Source organism: Apodemus sylvaticus, chromosome 21 (genome assembly GCF_947179515.1).
Source record: "Apodemus sylvaticus chromosome 21, mApoSyl1.1, whole genome shotgun sequence".
NCBI classification, from domain to species: Eukaryota; Metazoa; Chordata; class Mammalia; order Rodentia; family Muridae; genus Apodemus; species Apodemus sylvaticus.
In genome coordinates this window covers 44,611,932-44,633,329 of record NC_067492.1, presented here as the reverse complement: position 1 = coordinate 44,633,329, position 21,398 = coordinate 44,611,932, and the positions used below count along the sequence as shown (strand labels likewise).

At 38.0% G+C, this 21,398-nt stretch overlaps 1 protein-coding gene across 1 annotated transcript in view; it reads right to left on the bottom strand.

The window, feature by feature from the left end:
* Window positions 1–21,398, bottom strand: part of Itfg1 (integrin alpha FG-GAP repeat containing 1) — a 112,719-nt gene that overhangs the window by 33,998 nt on the left and 57,323 nt on the right. The window contains exons 8-10 of the mRNA XM_052167176.1: window positions 20,822–20,903; window positions 16,218–16,312; window positions 12,868–13,040 (exon numbers count right to left, since the gene is read on the bottom strand). Of these exons, the coding sequence (XP_052023136.1) occupies window positions 12,868–13,040; window positions 16,218–16,312; window positions 20,822–20,903 (350 nt within the window). The remainder of the gene's footprint in view (window positions 1–12,867; window positions 13,041–16,217; window positions 16,313–20,821; window positions 20,904–21,398) is intronic.

Here is a 21,398-nt window from a genome sequence, read left to right as displayed (position 1 = left end):
TTGAGGTCTTCTTCCATTTCCTTCCTCAGAGTCTTGAAGTTCTTGTCATACAGATCTTTCACATGTTTGGTAAGAGTCACCCCAAGATACTTTATACTGTTTGTGGCTATTGTGAAGGGGGTCATTTCCCTAATTTCTTTCTCAGCCTGCTTATCCTTTGAGTATAGGAAGGCCACTGATTTGCTGGAGTTGATTTTATAACCTGCCACTTTGCTGAAGTTGTTTATCAGCTGTAGGAGCTCTCAAGTGGAGTTCTTTGGGTCACTTAGGTAGACGATCATGTCGTCTGCAAATAATGATAGTTTGACTTCTTCCTTTCCAATTTGTATCCCTTTGACCTCCTTATGTTGTCGAATTGTCCGAGCTAGTACCTCAAGTACAATATTGAAAAGATAAGGAGAAAGGGGGCAGCCTTGTCTGGTCCCTGATTTCAGTGGGATTGCTTCAAGTTTCTCTCCATTTAGTTTGATGCTGGCTACCGGTTTGCTGTATATTGCTTTTACTATATTTAGGTATGGGCCTTGAATTCCTGTTCTCTCCAAGACTTTAAGCATGAAGGGATGCTGAATTTTGTCAAATGCTTTTTCAGCATCCAATGAAATGACCATGTGGTTTTGTTCTTTGAGTTTGTTTATGTAGTGGATTGTATGATGGATTTTCGTATGTTGAACCAACCCTGCATTCCCGGGATAAAGCCTACTTGATCATGGTGGATGATCGTTTTGATGTGTTCTTGGATTCGGTTGGCAAGAATTTTATTGAGTATTTTTGCATCTATGTTCATAAGGGAAATTGGTCTGAAGTTCTCTTTCTTTGTTGGATCTTTTTGTGGCTTTGGTATCAGCGTAATTGTGGCTTCGTAGAAGGAATTGGGTAGTGTTCCTTCTGTTTCTATTTTGTGGAATAGTTTGAAGAGTATTGGTGTTAACTCTTCTTTGAAGGTCTGGTAGAATTCTGCACTGAAGCCATCTGGTCCTGTGCTTTTTTTGGTTGGAAGACTTTCTATGACTCCTTCTATTTCTTTAGGCATTATGGGACTGTTTAGATGGTCTAGTTGGTCCTGATTTAATTTTGGTATTTGGTATCTGTCAAGGAAATTGTCCATTTCCTCCAGATTCTCCAGTTGTGTTGAGTACAGGCTCTTGTAGTAGGATCTGATGATTTTTTGGATTTCCTCAGTTTCCGTTGTTATATCTCCCTTTTCATTTCTAAGTTTGTTAATTTGGATACTTTCTCTCTGCCCTTTGGTCAGTCTGGCTAAGGGTTTATCTATCTTGTTGATTTTCTCAAAGAACCAGCTTATTTGTAATTCTTTTATGTACCAAATGGAAACACTGATCAACTCTGAGTGATAAGACTATGGGAGATTTTCATTAATTTTTTATGAATAAAACTTCTATGATTTGTATTAGAAAAAACATTTAGGCTGGGCAGTGGTGGTGCACATCTTTAATCCCAGCATTTGGGAGGCAGAGGCAGGCGGATTTCTGAGTTCAAGGCCAGCCTGGTCTTCAAAGTGAGTTCCAGGACAGCCAGGGCTACACAGAGAAACCCTGTCTTGAAAACAAAACAAAACAACAAAAACCAACCAACCAAAAAAAAAAAAAAAACATTTAATAAATAGCACAGAGGCCAAAGATAACAGCAGTGTGTGTGTTTATCATGCTTAAGGCCCCAGGTTTAGTCTGTGAACTATAGGCCATTATAATTATATTATATCTAATAGTTCTTAAATATACTAAAACGTGAACTCCAGCTCCAGGGGATCTGACAACCTCTTATGTTCTCCACTGGCATACACACACACACACACACACACACACAATGAAATAAATAGAATAAATCTAATGAGGCTAGTCCTTATATAGCTTTATAGTGGCAGCTCTGCTTTAATGGACCTTGTTACTTGGTTTACTATTTGTAATTTTTGAACAGAGATTGGGGTAGCCTACAGCTAGGACTTATGATAGTAGTCTGAAGTGAGAGCAGTCTTAGAGAACTGAATTGTGACAAAAGCAGAGTCTGCCACTATTGGTGGGTAGTTAGTCTTGAAGTCTGAACTATTATAAAGAAAACAGGTTGGAGAATCAGATAAATGTAACTTGCTAATATTTTGTCAGACAATTTTGCATCTCTGTCCAACAAAGAAATAAAAATGCCAAATCCAACTTGTAGAATTAGTAAGATTTACATCTCACACTCCAGACTTGGATCAAGACATACATTCTGTACACCATACCAGTTCCATGCATCTATAAGACTTTATTTTACCCAGTCACATCCAAACCCTAGGCCCAACCTGATACACATATCCTCTGTTCTGCCTCAACCTACTCTGTCTAAACCAGACACGGAACAAAGAAGCCCATATGCCTATATCTCATCACAAAAATAACAGAGAGTAAGAAAGATAAAGACAGTATTTATTCCCCCAAATCCATCAATCCTATAGAAATATCTGCTGATGAGAATTATCTGGATGAGTCCCATGACACAGAATTTAAAAGAACATTCATGAATTTCATCAAAAAATTCAAGTTTAAAGAAGACACAAAGAAACAGCTCAATGAAATTAAAGAGAGAGTTTAGAATAAGTGCTTGAGTGATGCCCAAGAAACCACAAACATAGAGCTGACGGCCATGATGAAGTCAGGACTTAGGAACAGAATTCAATAAAGAGCCCAGAAGAGGAGTCACGTGACAAGGGATGGCACTGAGACCCCACAGCCCAACTGGACAGCCCAAACGGAAGCCTTGCACATAAACAGAATCAAGAAGACAGAATGTCAGGGTTTGAAGAAAAGCAGAGGAACTAGGTAAATAAACCAGGGAAAGAAAAGCATACAGGAAAGGTGGCACATCATGAGGAGAACAAACCTTTGAATTACAGGGGGTGTTGGTAAGAGAGATCCTATCAAAAGGCACACACCGGATCTTCAACAAGGTCACAGAACTAAGGAAAGACACAACCATATATATATATGAAGCACAGAGAGCACCAAACAGACAAGACCAGAAAAGAAAATCTCCACAGCATATCATAGTTAAAACAGTAAGCATACATTACAAAGAAAGTATATTGAAAGTTTCAAGAGAAAAGACAAGTCATTTATAAAGGAATATCCATTAGATCCAGCTGAGTTTTCAATGGAAACTTAGAAAGAAAGCTGAAAATGTATTTGTAAGAAGGGGCCAAGTGCCAGCTGCAGCATACAGAGAAAGTTGGCAGCTCTGGCCACATTGTTCTGGACTTAGCATCAAGGATACAAGGAAGGGGTTGTGGAATCTTCCTTCAAAGCCAAGGCAAACTGTTGAGGCAGTGCATGTGCCAAGGGTGTCCATACATGGAGACCCAAAGAGGTCACTGTGTGAAGCTGTGAAGGTAAAACCTAGATGGTGCTGGAGACTCCAAGAGCTTGGTGATGTCACGGTCATGGGGGAAAGCTGTAGATTTGGTCTGGACTAGCTTGAGAGAGAAGTATGTTGTAGTCAACAATGCTGAAAGGAATTGGAGATCTGGGAACTGCTTTGACATCATACAGGAGATGCAGAGTTTGGAATTTGCCTAGTGTATTTTTTGATCTTGTTTTGATCTAGTGATTCCTACTATGATCCCTTTCTTCCCTTTGGCAATGTATATTCTGTGTCATTGTATGTTTGAAGTATGGGACCTGCTTTTTAAGTTTGAATTTACAGGGTGTTACTCTTAAGAGATTTCCTTGAGTCCCAGAAGAGACTTTAGACTTTGAAGCAGTCTTAGGACTGAAAGACTATGAAGATCTTTAAAGTTGGACTGAATACATTTTTTCCCATTATGATATGACCACAAGTCTATGGATGCTAGGGAGTGAGTGGAATGTGGTAGTTTGAATAAAAATGGCTCCTATAGGCTCATATATTTGAATACTGAGTCATCAGGAAGTGGCTATACTTAGAAATATTATGAAGTGTGTCTTGTTGGGGTAGGCATGTCCTTGTTGGAGGAAGTGTGTCATAGATTTGAGATTTCAAGAGCCCAAGTCAGGCCCAGTGGCTTCCTCTTCCTGCTGCTAGCAGATCTAGGTGCAGATCTCAGATACTTCTCTAGCACCATGTCTGCCTGTATGTTGCCATGGTCCCCACCATGACAATGATGGACTAAACCTCTGAAACTGTAAGCAAACCCCAAATAAATGTTTTAGTTTCTAAGAGTGTCTTCACAGCAATAGAACAGTGGCTAGGACACTACCCAATGCAAGTAGAAGGTACTACCGCACAGATAGATAATTTAATAAACTTAAAACAGAAAAATGAAACTATACAAATTTAATGTAAAGCTTATTATTTTGAGCATATCCACAAAACAGGGGAACACAGGAATTGCTAGTAACAAGTAAAAAACAGGATTAAAACTATATATCTCACAAACCTTTCAATAATAAACAGGAGATACTAAGAACCACTCTATATGTATAAACTGATGTTAGACAATATTACCCAGTTCTGCAAAAGTATAAGCTATAAAGATTCTTTCAAAGTGAATTTGATACTGCATCCAAGTGTATCCTTTTGCTACTATTCTGTTGCTGTGATAAATCACCATGACAAAAGGCAACTTAAGGAAAAAAAATGTTGGTTCTGGCATATGGTTTTAGAGGGTTAACATCAAACCACGGGAGGGAGGCCTGGCAGGAGGAATAGGAAATTAAACTCATGTTCTCAGCAGGGAGGAAGAGGGGAGGGGGAGAGGGAGAACTGTAAGTGATAAAATATCCACCAAAGACCACCTCCAAGGATATACATATCCTAGCAAGGCTGCATGACCTAAGCCTCCATGTGGACCTGTGACACTAGAAAACTAGTAAACAAGCTCAGTGCTCTGAAACAACACCAATTTGTCTTACTACACTGTAGGAGGTCCACAGATGGATGATGTATTTCCTGATAAAACTGTTGAAGCTTTTGTTATAATCTGAGCCCTGTAGATGAAACTTGGCTTTTTTTAGCTGGTGATATTTGGATGATAGGATTTCAGCTAATAAAATGAATTGATAATTTGGGGATGTTGTGGTTTGAATGAAAATGGCCCCCGCAGGCTAACAGGGAATGGCACTATTAGGAGGTGTGGCAATGCTGGAGGAAGTGTGTCACTGTGGGCTTTGAGGTTTTAGAAGTTCAAGCCAATACCAGTTGTCTCTCTTCCTTCTGCCTGCTAATCCATATGTAGAGCACTTGGCTCCTTCTCCAGCACCTTGTCTGTCTGGATGCTGCCATGCATCCTGTCATGACTAACCCTTTGAGCCTGTAAGCCAGCTCAAATGAAATGTTCTTCATTATAAGAGTTGTCATGGTTGTGCTACAGAAATTATAATGATATGTTAAGGAAAAAAACTCTGTTTTTGAAACATTGTCTCACTCTATAGCCCAGGTTGCCCTTGAACTCATAATTCTCTTACCTCACCATTGATCCGAAATGCTGAGATTTGAGGTGTATGTCGCTCTACTCAGAAAGTAGGTGTATTTCACAGACAGGATAAGTACTGATCTTTGAGAAGCCAGAGGGCGGCTCTAACCTAAAAAATATTCTCCAATAGATGACCATGGGAATCTTTACAAAGTAAAGTTGGTTGATAGGGAAGAGAGTGGGAGTGAGGGAGAAAGGGAAGACAGAGAGACAGAGAACAGAGGGTGAACAGGAAGCCAGGGGTAAGCAGAGGTAGAAAGGTTAACAATTGCTTTATGCCTCAGTATGACAGGGACACAGAGTACCCAGACATTTAGTGAGACTGTGCTCTACGTATATCTTGGTGAGTGTTTCTGGATAAGGCTAACGTCTGGCATAGCACACTGAAGAAAATATGTTTTATCAATTAAAAAAATGCCAAACTGGACAAAAAGTTAGTGTAAGTGGAATGTCTTCCTGCCTTTTTTTTTTTTTTTTTTTTTTTTGGCTCCAAATTTGGCTTCATACTTGATTCTTCAGGGTTCTAGAGCCTACGTAGCTTTGACCTAGAACTAACAATGACACTGTCCTGGCTCTCTTGGATCTATGCCTTGCTGACTCGAGATCTTAGAGAGTGTTGACAGCATTGTGTTAGTCCTTACAGTGTCACCTACTTTACTCTTCCTGTAGTTTTTGTTTTTGCAAACCCTGACTCTTACCAAGATGTTATGTTTTGAACATAAAAAGAATGCTGCAAATCAGGAAATGGCAACCTCAGGGGATTTGAGGGGCGTGTAACCTCCTGAAAAACCATTATTGTCTTTATTCCAATGAAAGTTATTCTAGACCTCTGACTTCCAGAATTGTAAAAGAATAAATACATCCTTTAAAAAAGATACTCTATTCTTAGTCACTTGTGACTATGGAATTAGGGAACAAATACATAATTTGATGTTATTCTATGTAGTGAACTACAATAAAAGGTCACATATTTTATGATTCCATTTACTTCAAATAGGCAAATATATACAGTTGGGGGACTGGTTCCTGCTATTTAAAACATAAGGGCTTAAACATAAGGGCTTAAGGAATGGGATTTTCTTTTGTGGGTAATAGGTAAGTCTTACAAATAAATTAGGGATAGATGCAAATTTATAAAAATTTGTAACAAAGACCATTACAGTGAAATATGAATTATACATTTCATATTTCCAATGCATATATGCATTGTGGTATGTGTATCTATATCAATAAAAGTGTTAAAACAATTATATATTATAAAAATCAATAAAGTAAAAGAAAATTATTAAAATTATGGTATGGAGAATACTATATATTTTTCTAGTTATGAATATATATAGCTTACCTAAGCAGATAGCATGTTATTCCATAGTAACCTTAGAAAATACTTTCCTCACACTTGATCATAATAATACTGTCATAAATTAGCCAACCTTCTAGTAAGTACTTGAGTGCATTCTTCAACTACTTGTTGGTTAAGTCCTAAGTCAATATGCTTGCCTTCCCCAGAGAGAACCTCAGGAAAACTCTGAGCTCCCTGGAGACTCAAGAAAGGACTGAATTTGCTATTTTTGATACACATCTTTGAAAAACACCATGTACTTGATGTAATTCATGGAAGGATAATTTCATTTCTGAAACTACATAGTAATTATAAAATCTCACCAACAAAACCCCCAGGGAAGTACTTCTTACTTGTTGGGAAAGGTGATTTCACTAATGTGTTCCTAAATCCTGAAATGGACACACAAGATTCTATAATTTTCTTCAATAATATATATACACTTCAAAAAAATTGGTGAATTATTTATCCTGGAGAAGTAAAACTATGGAAAACTGTCAAAGCCATTATATGTGATAGGAGCTTATTGAGACCCAAAGTTAAAAGTGACCTAAAAGGTCAAGTAGTATTGCTGTCACATTAAAAAGAGTCAGAAAAACAACAGCAACTATTTTGCCAAATTTCAGATGAGTCATACAATCTATTTCTTACCATTTTCTTTATGTATTTTCTGCCAGAGACAATCTGTCTGGGCCTTGGTAAATGTTCTTCTGCTGTGGTACAACCACATGTTTTATTCAAAGATAAGTTATTTCTTTTCTTTGTTTCTTTTTTATTTTGAGACAGGGTCTTAAACATGTTAGGTAGCTGAGAGTGACCTTGAATGCCTGACCCTTTGTCTTCCAACTACTGTGCCACCATCCCCAAGTTATTTCTGATTCTTTTCAGAGTCTGTTAACAGTGTTGGTTTGTGGAGGAAAGGAAGCACAGCATACTGCACGAGCGTGAGTCCCATGCATTCAGAAAGGTGGTCGGGGAGAACCATTTCTGCATGTCTGGCTTCCAAGGAAGGAGACCGTGAAGATTATGGAGCCTGGATAGTTTTAGGTTGGGCTCCCAGGACCACTGTCTCTGAGGAAGACAAGGAAAGGGGTAGGTAGAGGGAACATTCTGACTGTGATTCAGTCTCAACATAGGCTCCAGCTACTCTGCAGGAGTTCTGGATTTGGGTGGCTCTTCAGGGCCCCAGCAGGATGCAAGGCTAGGTCCTTCACTGACTAGGTACAGAGGACATGCTCCCAGTCAAGGTTAGTGCACGAGAGCTGGCAGGCAGGCACTTTCCCATGGGTTTTGAGACTATGTACTGGGTAGCCCATCACTCACTAGACTGTTTATGGACTATTTGTGAGGTACAGAACAAGGATACTTAATTTAGTTTGATTATTACAATATTATAAGGTACAGAATATTATTTCTGTTGTGCTTAAGAGGTTACTATGGCTGTGAGATATTAAAATTTTACACAAATAATGAGATTGGCTTTCAACATCTATGTTCTTTCTGTTACCTTAAAATGCCACAGAGATCCTTTTAGCCTTATGTATCTTTTGCTTACATTTATGGTTTCCAATTTTGTTTTTATGTTGTGTGTGTGTGTGTGTTTCTTGTGTTTTTTCTTTGATTCCCTGCCCCCTACTGCCTGGTTTGTTTGTTTTGTCCTATTTTGGTTTGCTTTTTATTTATCTTCTTCTTCTTGTTATTTTAGATACATATTTGTATCCTAATGAGAAAGAGAAAAAAAAATATGCGGATGGGGAAGTGGGGAGGTTCTGGGAGGACTTGGGGGGAGGGAACGTGTAATCAATATATTGTATGAAAAAAATCTGTTAAAAATTGTTTGGCCCTATTCTATCTAGATTTGTATTGCTGTGATAAAATTCCATAACAAAAGTCACCTTAGGCAAGCAAAGGGTTTAGTTTAAAATTCCAGGTACATCATTAAGGGGAAGGTAAGCAGGAACTCAAACCACTATTAACATGACATCACAGTCAAGAGCAGAGAAACAGATCCGCGCTCACTGTTTGCTTCCAGGGAACTATCCTTCCTTACACATGCAAGGGCCCCCCCACCTACACACAGTGCAGCCCAGTTGGCTGGGTCTTCCTAATCAATCCCTCACAGATTTGCTCACGGGCCAATCTGACCTAAATAGTTATTCAGCTGAGAGACCCTTTCTCAGATGATTCTAGGTTGTGACACTTAAAACCAACCATCACAGGCCCACGGAGACAAACAAAAACACACCAGCTGCTGCCTCTATTTTATGAAGTTCAGGTTTGAAAATGGCACTTTAAGAGGTGTTGCTATGAACTGGGGATGATATTTAATACTTTAGGAATTGTGTAGGTTTGATTTTCAGCACAGATCAAAAAAAGAACAGGTAAAAACAGGGGAGGGGGAAGAAGAAGAAAGAAAAAAGGGCTGAGAAGTGGTTGGTCTGTAAAGTGTGTATGTGTGTGTGTGGGGGGTAAGAATCAGAAACTCTATTCACTGTACACAAGAGAATAAATCCCAGTTTTGTCTTACTCACTTTTGTAATAAAAATTGTTACTCCATTGTGGAAAGGTACTTTTCTAGGACACAGTTGTGGTGGTTTGAATAGGTTTCGTCCCTAATGACTCCTGTGTTTGAATATGCTTGGCCCTTGGGGAGTGGCCTTGTTGGAGGAAGTGTGTCACTGTGGGGGTAGGCTTGGAGGTCTCCTATGCTCAGGTTCTGCCTGCTGTGGAACAGTCTTCTCATGACTGCCTACATGTCTCCTGGCTGCTTTTGGATCAAGATGTACAACTCTCAGCTCCTCCAGCATCATGACTGCCTGCATGCTACGTTTCCTGCCATGATGACAATGGACTGGACCTCTGAAACTATAAGTCAGCCTCAATGAAACATTTTTCTTTATAAGAGTTGCCTTGGTCATGGTGCCTCTTCCCAGCAATGGAACCCTAAGACAACAGTGAAAAAAGAAAAATGCAAACAACATCAAAGGGGAGGGTCAGGGAAAAGACAGGAAAGATTAAGAAGCCTTTTCTAATGCCAGCTTAAAGAAAAATGAACAAGGGCCTTTCTGAAAAAAGATATTTTTATGAGATATAATTGGACCCAACACAGTAACCTTGACAACACTTGGGTGAAGCACTAGTTCTGGATCTCAGAGAGAAGACACAGGTGATCTCACCAGAGTTAAGGTTCAGCATGAGATTTTCTAATAGAAAATGTGCATTAAGATTCGATGGTGAATTAACTTTAAGAAAAGTTAGACAAAATACATTTAGTAGGAACACTAAAATGGTATGTGATATAGTTAACCATGATTAATTTTGCCAAACAACCAGCAAACATTCCCAGGAAGAATATTTATGAAATGCAAATTTTCTTGTGCAATCTTTTGTTGCAGGTTAGGAAGCTTGTACATTTCTCATATCAATGCAAAACAAAAAATATTACTTCAAACAGAAAGTATAATGAGTTATTTGTATTACTAAATTTAAAATCAGAAATGTGATCTTATCTTAAATGATGGGGAAAAAAAAGGCTGACAGTTTTCATGGTGAAAATGAAAAACATTTCCTAGAGCTGTAGAACCCTATGGTATAACCCTCCTTGCCCTTCAAAATAAAACATCTGGAATCTAAGGTAAGCTTTTCTTGCTGAGATAGGGTTATCAAACTAAAGCTAAATTAATTAATAAGGCTGAGGAGGCAGATGGAAATGCAGATTACAACTAGATGGCTAATTACCAGAAGTTGCCAGTAATCGCATCCCTAACAAAGTCTCAGTCTCTAGTTGCTCTGCTGCCTTCTTTCCTTTCCCAGGACTCCCAGTGGTCACCAGCCTTGGTGGCAGTGCCTTTGCTCATAGCCACCTGGCTGGCTGGCTCACTCATCTGTCCGCTTGTTTACTGGAATTTAATAGGCTGTAGATGTTCTCATAGCTGAATCTTAGATTTTGCTTTCTTTTCTACTTCTAGGTTTTGTTTTCCTATAAAAGCTTAATGAGGTCTAGGAAGCTTTGTACAATGTTTTATCACTTAACCGCAATTAATTAGACAATAAAACTTATAAAATCCTATTACAGTGATAAGAAATTGTCAGAATAAAGGGGGTTTTTTGGTTGTTGTTTGTTTTTGGAGACAAAAATCTCATGTACATAGGCTGGCCAACCTTGTTCTTAAGACAAAAACAAACAAACAAAGCACAAAACAAACTGAACCAAGGTCTCAAAATATCTTTTCTCAAAACGCATCTATTTTTGTTGTTCCTGATCCAATTGACAGGAAAAAGAAAATCTGCACTCTGTGGCCATCCTTGGAAATGCAGACATGCCACATAGCACTGATGCTCACAACACTGCTAATCTTGAAACCAGGGACGATATAAACAACTTTTAAACAAAGGTAAGTACATGTAGGATATGATTCAAATGCATGCCATGTTTTTCCTTATTCTGTAATTTTTAGTGCAGAATTAGGATGCTTCTCGTCATCCAACTGGCACTGATATACAATAACATTTACCTGTCAGGTCTCATCTGTGCTAAAGGAACAGATGAGAATCTAAACTCCTAATAGTTGTATTTATAAAACAATCCAACCTTTTATTTTATTTATTTATTTTTTTTAGAGACAGAATTTCCCTATATAGCTCTATTAACCTTAAGCTCAAGGTCTACCTACTCAGCCTTTTGGGTTTATAGTGTGCACCACAATGCCTGGACTAGACATAAAAACAAGACTGAACAAAACAAAATCAATTCCCAGGACTGCCTTGGAAATCAGGATTTCTTGCTGTAAACTCAATGTAAGTTTGCTGATGAGCTGTAGATACCATCATACAAACAAAAAGTTAAAGAATACAGGTTGAATATTTGAAAGTTTAAAAAACATTGACAAAGAACTTTTAAAGGAAAAATAAAAATTATTTACATACTCTTCTAAGGATGAGAAATCAGGCTTAAATAAATTTAAGGAATATTATTTTTACAAATACAGCTTATGCCCATAATAAAGCAATTTTATGTTTCTTTATTTTTATAGTACTTTATATTTTTTGTTCTTCCCTTTTTAAAGGATAGGCCTTGTTAAACGGTCCAGGCTACTCTGACAGCACTGTGAAAAAGAGTGATTACTCATGGTGCACTTGTCCGTTTTTAGCCAAACACATAAAATTAAAGTTCTTAGGTGAATTTAAGTTCAGATTACTCTTAATTTTTTAAAAGTATTTTAGAAGTACTTACTTTACATAGACAATGAAATAATGTTCAGAACATATTGTGTGTAAGTAGAACAGGAAAGATGACCTCTTAAAGAATACAACTGGGTATAAGATGAACAAAACAAGAGAAACGTAGGGGTAGTCACATTTGTGGAGTCTGGTGACACTGAGATAATTACAAACTCCAGTTTATCTTCACATTTCTTTTTAAAAGTTGCCACAGTGTCAAAGTCACTGGCTATGTTATAAATCTACTTACATACCTCATACATACATAAATCATATCAGTAATCATGCTGGGAACTTACATACCTCATATAAACATAAATCATACCAATAATCATGCTGGGAATTCTGATTCTTTTAGAAAACAAGTAATCATAAGGAACTAGGTACTTAGAACAGCATCAATCTGTGCAGAGCATCTCTGCACGGCTCATTCGTTGCTGTGCCTCATTCATGCAGAGGTCTATTTATTTCTCTTTTTCTTACTTTGTGAGTTTAGTGGATCTGTCCCAGGTCACACAGAGAGTGCTGAAAGTCTAGGATCAGATCTTAACCACCAAGCTTTAGTCTCAAAAACTTCTGTCATTCATCTTTAGAAAAAAAATGACCTTTTAAAGATCAACTTTTGATGAATGAAAAATAATTTCATTTTACGGTGAACGTTAATTTTTTTTTCCTACAGAAATGAATCTATAAAAAAAAGAATGTTTTCTAAGCCATGGGATGAGGTCACGGATCACACAAGAAACTATAAGCTGACCTCACGAACTCCTCCTGGGGGAGCCTGTACCAGGCTGAGTTCTGTCAATCCCAGTAGCTGTGAAGAGACATTTTGCAAGCATGTGCCACGCAGTTTACTCCCTACCTCCCAGATGTATTCTTCAGTATGGCCAGAGCATCTGGGTAGCCGTCCATGTTGTAGTCTCCAATGTGAAGAGTGAGTGGAATTGGTACAGTGGTTGGCTGCTCTTCATGCACAAATGGCACAAAGCCCCAGAGTGTACCCTTACTGCTAAAATCCTGAAGCACAGGAACCCACTACGGATAAGGAAAAAAAAGATTATTCATAATCACTTTAGAAAAATAGTCACCATTTGTAAAAGGAACGATCCATTAAAAGTGCTGAAGATAGTCATCGTTTTATTTCATTGTAACAAAATGGCAGGTACTATCATTTACTGTGATGTTTGTGTGAAACACTGGAAGGACGGACGGTCTGCCATAGACTCTGTCATCAGCATCTTTGCTTGAGCAGCACACACAGTCATAGGACCCTCACAGCACACACAGTCACAGGGCCCTCACAGGACACACAGTCACAGGGCCCTCACAGCACACACAGCCACTGGGCTCTCACAGCACACACAGTCACAGGGCCCTCACAGCACACACAGCCACTGGGCTCTCACAGCACACACAGTCACAGGGCCCTCACAGCACACACAGTCACAGGGCCCTCACAGGACACACAGTCACAGGGCCCTCACAGGACACACAGTCACAGGGCCCTCACAGGACACACAGTCACAGGGCCCTCACAGCACACACAGCCACAGGGCCCTCACAGCACACACAGCCACTGGGCCCTCACAGCACACACAGTCACAGGGCCCTCACAGGACACACAGCCACAGGGCCCTCACAGCACACATAGTCACAGGGCCCTCACAGCACACACAGTCACAGGGCCCTCACAGCACACACAGTCACAGGGCCCTCACAGCACACACAGTCACAGGGCCCTCACAGCACACACAGCCACAGGGCCCTCACAGCACACACAGTCACAGGGCCCTCACAGCACACACAGTCACAGGGCCCTCACAGCACACACAGTCACAGGGCCCTCACAGCACACACAGTCACAGGGCCCTCACAGCACACACAGTCACAGGGCCCTCACAGCACACACAGCCACAGGGCCCTCACAGGACACACAGCCACTGGGCCTTCACAGGACACACAGCCACTGGGCTCTCACAGCACACATTCAACCTTAGGAATGAACAAGCTCTGTCCTCACCTGACAGGCATCACACAAAGGGAATCAACTATGACACCAAAATAGCTGGAAGCAAAAGTTTTAGTAAATCCCCCTAGTCTATAATGATTACAACAAAGAGAATGGAAAAGACTAGCTTGACTGTAAAGTGAGCTTCTTCCGTCCTCTTCTAATTGCACAGGTCTTTTCACGCTTTGACAAATTAATATAAAACTAGACTCTGAAGAGTATTGATCATAGCATAGCATTAACACTACAGCTGTGTCACACTCCCTTAAGAATCATTATGTTAGCTCTGATCCTGGACATGCCTTAAGTGGAAGCAGTATACTTCAATTGGCAAGTAGCCAAACATGGTTACAAGTGCATTTTTTCCCCTTACAAGCAAAGAGTTAATCTTGATTGCTGTAAACTAAAGTATATTAAAAATGATTTCTTTATAAAAGGTCTAGAAAAAAAAGAGTATCTCTAAAATTTTCTAAGTTTTCCTAAGAAAGTTTAATTTGCCATTGTGGGGGTGGGGGGAACCCTTAATGATAAAACATCGAATAAATTTACTTAAGGAAAAAGTATTACTTTATATTTTGTGAACTTTAAAAAACATTTAAACTGGGCCACGGCAGTGCATGCCTTTAATCCCAATACTTGAGAGACAGGGGCACGCAGATGTCTGTCTGCCTTTGAGGGTAGCCTGCTCTACAGAGCAGGTACCATGATAGCTAAGGCTACACAGAGAAACTGTTGTGGGGAGGAGCGACAAACAAACAAAAAACTTTAAATAAACATTTAAATAATTTCACTTAATTTTGAAAAAATAAAAGAAAACAAACTGCTATTGTCACACTGCAAAAACACTGGAAATTTCACAAAATGCTAAGTTGGCGCAATATTCTGAAGCAAGGTCCACTGCAGTATTATATGCCTTTAAATCCTCATGCTCTGGTGGCAGAGGTAGGTGAATCTACCTCTAGTTCAAGGCCACCCTGGTCTACATAGTGAGTTCCAGGACAGTCAAGGCTATACAGAGAAACCCTGTTTCAAAAACAAAAAAAGAAAACAAAAAACAAAAAAAGAAAAACAAAAGAAAAAACAAAACAAAACCCCCAAAACAAAACAAAACAAAAAACCAACAAAAAAACCCCCCAAAAACCAACAATACTAAAACAAACACATGACAAAATCCTAAAATAAGCCAAAATTGGGGAAAAAAAAAGATTCCCCAAATTCTGAAGCAGTCTAGGAATGAGGGGTAAATCCGTGGTAGATCAAGTGTTTCCATTAAGATAACTATATTATGTTATCTTATAACTATATTATATTTTAACAACAAAAGATTTTTCACTTAATGTGGCATCTGTAACATTCATCAAAGAACAATACATTGGTTTTCCTAGAGAGGGGAAACTATATATATATATATATATATATATATATATATATATATATATATATATATATATAAAACTTTTAAGTATTCCCATTGTGGTCTGCCTCTTAGCAGGTTGAATCAGATAAAATTTTATACCTATGAACCAATGATGGAAGTTTCTTGACCTATGTTTTAAATAATTCATAAATATACAACTATACAAAGATAATAAAACATAATTCAATTATTTTTAAAATGCTAAATGCTTAAACATTTATTTTATTAAGTGACTATAAATGTGTTGTTTTCTACTTATAAGGCTCTTAAGGGCTATAAAGGTCAGCATGATATCCTATCATTTATTAACTCCCCCTTCCAAAAGAAAATAAAGCTGATGAACTCAAAGTATCATGACCTCTATATTTCCATATTAATCCTCCTCCATGACTCTCAACAATTCTAAATTATTTAGCACCAGGCAAAAGTCGGCATGAGAACTAACATGGGTCTGCACATAAACAAGGCAGACTTAGCTTTGAGAACGGAATATCTTCCCCATACATTTTATTCCATACAGTGTGCTTTCCTTAGTGCTGGCGTCTACAATGCTACATTCCATTTAACTATGGTATCTAGAATGGTTCTCTTCGCCAAAAATCAACACAGCTGCATTTTCTACCCCAATAGAAGAAAATATGCAAATGTATTTTACTATATTGTTATATATCAAATTACTATAATGTAATTTTAAATTTCACTCTGTTCTGCGCCCTTAAACATATTTTTTGACTTTTAAGATTTTCAAGCATATGCATCATTCATAGCATCTCCAGAGCAGACCAACCTGTCCTGTTCCAGATCTCATTAAATATATGGCACTTTTCTGACATTCCTTATCTTCACAGCCTGGCAGCAAGTGATCCATGTGTCCATCTCCATCTGCCAAGAGAAACATCAAGAGTCCACTAACAGTGCAGAATAATGTGTTCATGTGCGATAGTTAAAGTTCCTATTTGTTAAATGAATCCATCAGTCTGGATAACACCAAACAACTTGACATATGGCTGAATAATGAAAGTGAATCATTTAAAATGTCACTCAGGTCTTGGTCACTTATTACCTAGACTGTATCTTGCTTAGTTTTATTTCTGAGTCTTGTTTTAAATTACAAATTTCTTTGTAGTTAGATGTTGTCATATATAATTATTGGAATTAAGCCTGATTTAAAATCATTTTAAACTTATTTAGAAGTATTAGTATTTATTACTGTTATCTTATTTTGGGGACTGAACTCAGGTGCTTGTACATATTGGACAAGTGCTTCTACTCCTGAGCTACAAGGTCAGCCCCAAATAGCCAAAGAATTTTAGAGGTAGTTCTTGATTATGTTAGTTACATAATTAACTCTGTTGAGAGAGAAGAAAGACACGTATGTACCCAGTAACACATTATTATAGCCAATTTTAAATATGGTGGAATTATAAGTAGCTTAGGTGCCTTTTATTCAGCATAAACTTCATCCCATGAGTTACAGAGTTTTCCATACTTTGGCTTCTCAAACACCCACATATTTTCACCAATAAGGACACAAATGAAGGGTACACATTCCTTGCACAGTTCTGACTGGGAACTTTATAGGTTACATCAGGCTGCCTGACAGAGGTTCTTCACATCTGACTGGATTTTCTGCAAGAGTGCTACTATTTTGTACATACCTTCTGAGATAGATATATATCAAGGGCCCTGAGATCACTTCTTTTGATGCCCTCACATATGAGGACCTCACTGTCTAAGAGTTAGAAAGCTTGAGAGTAAGAAAGCTTGAGAGCTTGTTTCTGTGATGAGATAGTCATTTAACCCTTAAATTCAAGGTACTTTTTGAGCTCTTTTAAACACTGATTTACTCGCTGTGATATACTCTGACATTTCACTTGGGTCCAATGTAGTATTTACAGCTGGATGGAAACCAAAGGATTATCAATATATAGTCTTCACTGTACAGAGATATATGAAGAGAAGTATATGACTAAAATAAGTTTACAACACCTCAATAATTCATTTGGGCAGGAAAAGAAGTTAGGCGTTATGGGATAAAGATTTAGCCAATGGAGTATGACCTTAATATAAAGAATGTTTTCCAGATCACTTCCAGTATCTTTTAAATAATTCAAGAAGTACTAAGTATTAGAATGTTGTGTGAAATAATAAAAAAAAAGTAGAACCATCATGCTCCAGAGTTTGTGCCTCTATCTCTCTGCCCCAGTGGCCTGGCCAGCCATGCACTGGAGATCTGTGGAGATTCACTGGCCCAGAACTCCGGAAATCTCTCCACCCAGCTCACTACCACACCATCCCTGTGCTTCATATCCCCCATGGCCTTTGTGAAGCACCTCAGGCAAACCCACACTTGGCCACAGTACCTTTTTCTCTTAAAACCAGAGGAGCCAACTTGTGAAGGAATAAATAATAGTTCTCACCTCAGAGAGATTTGGGAAGATCACTTGAAACACATATCTAACACTCTGTCACATCCCTAGAGATGAGGATACTATTTGCTGTCTAGGTTGGTCTTGAACATGGCTCCAGTGATCTTCCTGACTCAGCCTATGTAGGCTGGCTAATAGCATTCATTACTCTGCCTGGCTTATATAAACATTCTTATAAAAATAATTTCTGATATAAAAGTTATCATTAATATGAAAGAAAATTAAACATTTGCATATCCTAATTTCTAGGTCCTTTCCAAGATACTGAAAGAAAAAAACCTTAAAAAAGTTCTACCAATTAAGTTGAGAATCAGAACTATGGGGTAATGTGACGGCGGGCCGAAGCAGATTAAATACACATAATGTCCATTTGTCTCTACGTGTGCTACTGAAGGGAACCGAGACAAAGAATGACCTTGTGAAAGCTGCTAATGGAATAGAATGCTCAGGGGAAAAAGAAAGTAGCAAACGGTATTTTCACTACCTACCTACTCTCAGTATTAATCCAATTTACCTACCTATGTAATCCCCTGTCCAGCACTTCAGTGGGTGAAGCACAGAGGACTTATGTACTCATCTACATCCAAGAAACAACACAGCTCTGATTTTCCTAACCATTGGATGCAGCATTTGTATAGAGTGAAAAATCCAGAGTTTAGACTGAAGAAAAGGCATATTAACAAACCATCTTCTTAAATGTATGACTATTAGATCTAAGAATAGACAAGGTGTCTTCAGTTGTCACTATTACAGTGCTATAGAAATCAAAGAATGAAGAGACTGTAAAGTTCACAGGGCACTGGAATGGGTTGTTCTACTAATCAGAGCAGAATTACAGGGACACATTCACAATCAAGTAGTGTTATATTACTAAGTATTGAAGATATCTATTAAATTATGAAATAATATGTACAAGAGTGTAAAAGATATCATTATTCTATAGAAACTCTATACTCAAAGGGGTAATTTTGCTTTCACACTTACAGACATTGTCAAACAGGTTAAATATGCAGTAGTTTTGAGACTGTAATTAAGTCTGAGGTATAGCTTTACACCAACCTCATGCATAAGTTAAGAATTTATCATAAAAAAACCTATACATATGGGCCTCAGACCACACTGGGTTCAGTTTTCTCCTTAAAAGTATCTAACCAATGTAAATGCTGAGTATGTATATAAGAAAAATCAAGAATATAAAGTAGCAATTTTATAAATTTTATATAAATTTATCTTAGTATTCTTCCTGTTATTATGATTAAACACCTAGTCAAAAGCAACTCAGGAAAGGGTTCATTTCAGTTCCTAGTTCCAGGTCCATCAGCGTAGGCATGTCACGTCAGCAGGAGCTAAAGGAACCTGGTGACATCACACCATCTTCAGAACAGGGAGGAATGCAGGCATGTATGCCTGAGCTCAGCTGGCCTTACCACTTTTATACACTTCAGGAATCCCTGCTATAATTAGTAACAGGTTGTCCCACATCAATTAACACAGTCAAGACAATCCTCCATACGCAAGCTCAGAGACCCAGCTCCTAGATGCTTCTAGATTTTATCAAGTCAACAATTAATGCTAACCATCACAATTACCATTTCCAATATCAAACATCTCTGACATCACGGTATATGTCTTGTACAACATTTTTTCTATAAAGTAGATAAAAATTCTGGGACTGTTATATCTGTTATGAGAGATCTGAGGCTACAATTTGCAAAGTGACATGGAATGGAAATACTGTTGGATTACAGGTAGTATTTGTTTCAAACAGTTCTGTAGCATTAACAGATTAAGAATAACTCAGAACTGTATATGCCACATGGCCATGTATAAAAGTGAAATGTTTAATAAAACATTATGATAGTATTATTTTTTCTTTGGAGTGATAGAGAGAGGCATGTTTAAATTGGCTGTTTTTACTAGAATCACATCAAAACAAAATTGTCAGTGTAAAGATATAAAAGCATATTGAGAAGCTGTAGAAACACTGTTTCCTATCAAATATTTTCAGTGGTCAGAACCCAGGAATAAGAAAAGTGAAAATATAAAGAATATGAGTTATAATTTTTTTGATTGTAGGTTGTTTCCTATTGAAATCATCACCAACTTATGAGATTCTGAATAGTTTTCAGTTCAGTCAATCAGTTAACTTTAATGAAAACAACCACAAGTACTGATACATTACTCTTTCTCTACAGATGAGAATGAGTATTCAAAATTTTGCTTTAGGATGTTATTTGAAAACATTTCTGCACTAAATTTGACCTTGATTCTTAAAAGTCAGAAGTTAATTAATGGACTTTTTTCATTTACTTAAAATAATTCATGAAAATTATTTCAGACACATTCTTCTCCAGGATGTTGTCAGGTCAATGAATTGAACTAGAAATCCCATTGGTTGAGAAAACCCAGACCCAAAAAGGCAAGCAGTACATGTTCCCTCTCCTCTGAGCCTCTTAGGTCTGCATCCTCAGATGTGAGCACACAACCAGAGTAACTGGAGAAACCAGGACAGTAAAACAGGAGCATGCTGGGGGCGGGGAAGCAACGAAGAGGGAGGGGAATAGCAGAGTTAACCTGAAATTACAACATTTTTATTAAGCATTATAAGAATTTTATAAGATTATCTTACAGTGGCATTTTTCTAAAATTATAAAATTATATGACCTTTTATAATGGATTTGTCCATGTAACTGAAGACAGAACCTATTTTATACAAACTAAGAAATTCTGTGACAAAAATTCTGACAACCATTTTGTTGAAATATCTACACTAAGTAATAAATCCTTACTTTATTTTATCCTTTATCATTCTACAACTTGTTCACTACTAATTTAACTACATAAACACATAAGAGAAAACAGGAAAAACAGGGATGAGATAACCCATTATGCGATAATGTCTAGCCATAATTGTTTTTTGATCTGTGAATGTGAGTGCATTTAGAGACAAAACCAATCTTACCAAAGTCTGCAAACGCTGACTGTCCAACAACCACCAGACTTTTAGGTTTTTCAAAGATACTACGGATAGAGAAGTTTCCACCCTGTTGAAGCCAAAATAGTCTGAATTAGGCCACCATAATATAGTCATCTGTCAAATGGAAAACTTAGAAGAATAATTTAACCCTTTGTTATTTACTCTAAGAGCATCCCAACCCTTGTCCCACTTCTATCAAGACAGCACGGTGTGACAGGCTTGTTCTCCAGGAAGTCCCGAGATACCTGTCATCCTTCCACTCCATCTCCTCATCTCTAGCCAGTTCTGTGAATGACTCTTCTAAATTATCTGTTTTTCCCTCCTGCATTAACTATTTTCTTCACCCTTTCTATTTCTGTGGCAGGTTATTTGAACAAAGTACAAGTTATCATCGCATTAGTTACATGAACTCTCCCCTCTCAGAGCTACCTCTCTGCATCCACTCCCAATATTTACTTTAAGTAACTCACCTTTTCTCGAGGTTACTGTGAATCCTACTCACACTATTGTACCACTTCCAGGTTTTTTTTAATCAAACTATCTGATACAGGGTACCAGTAAC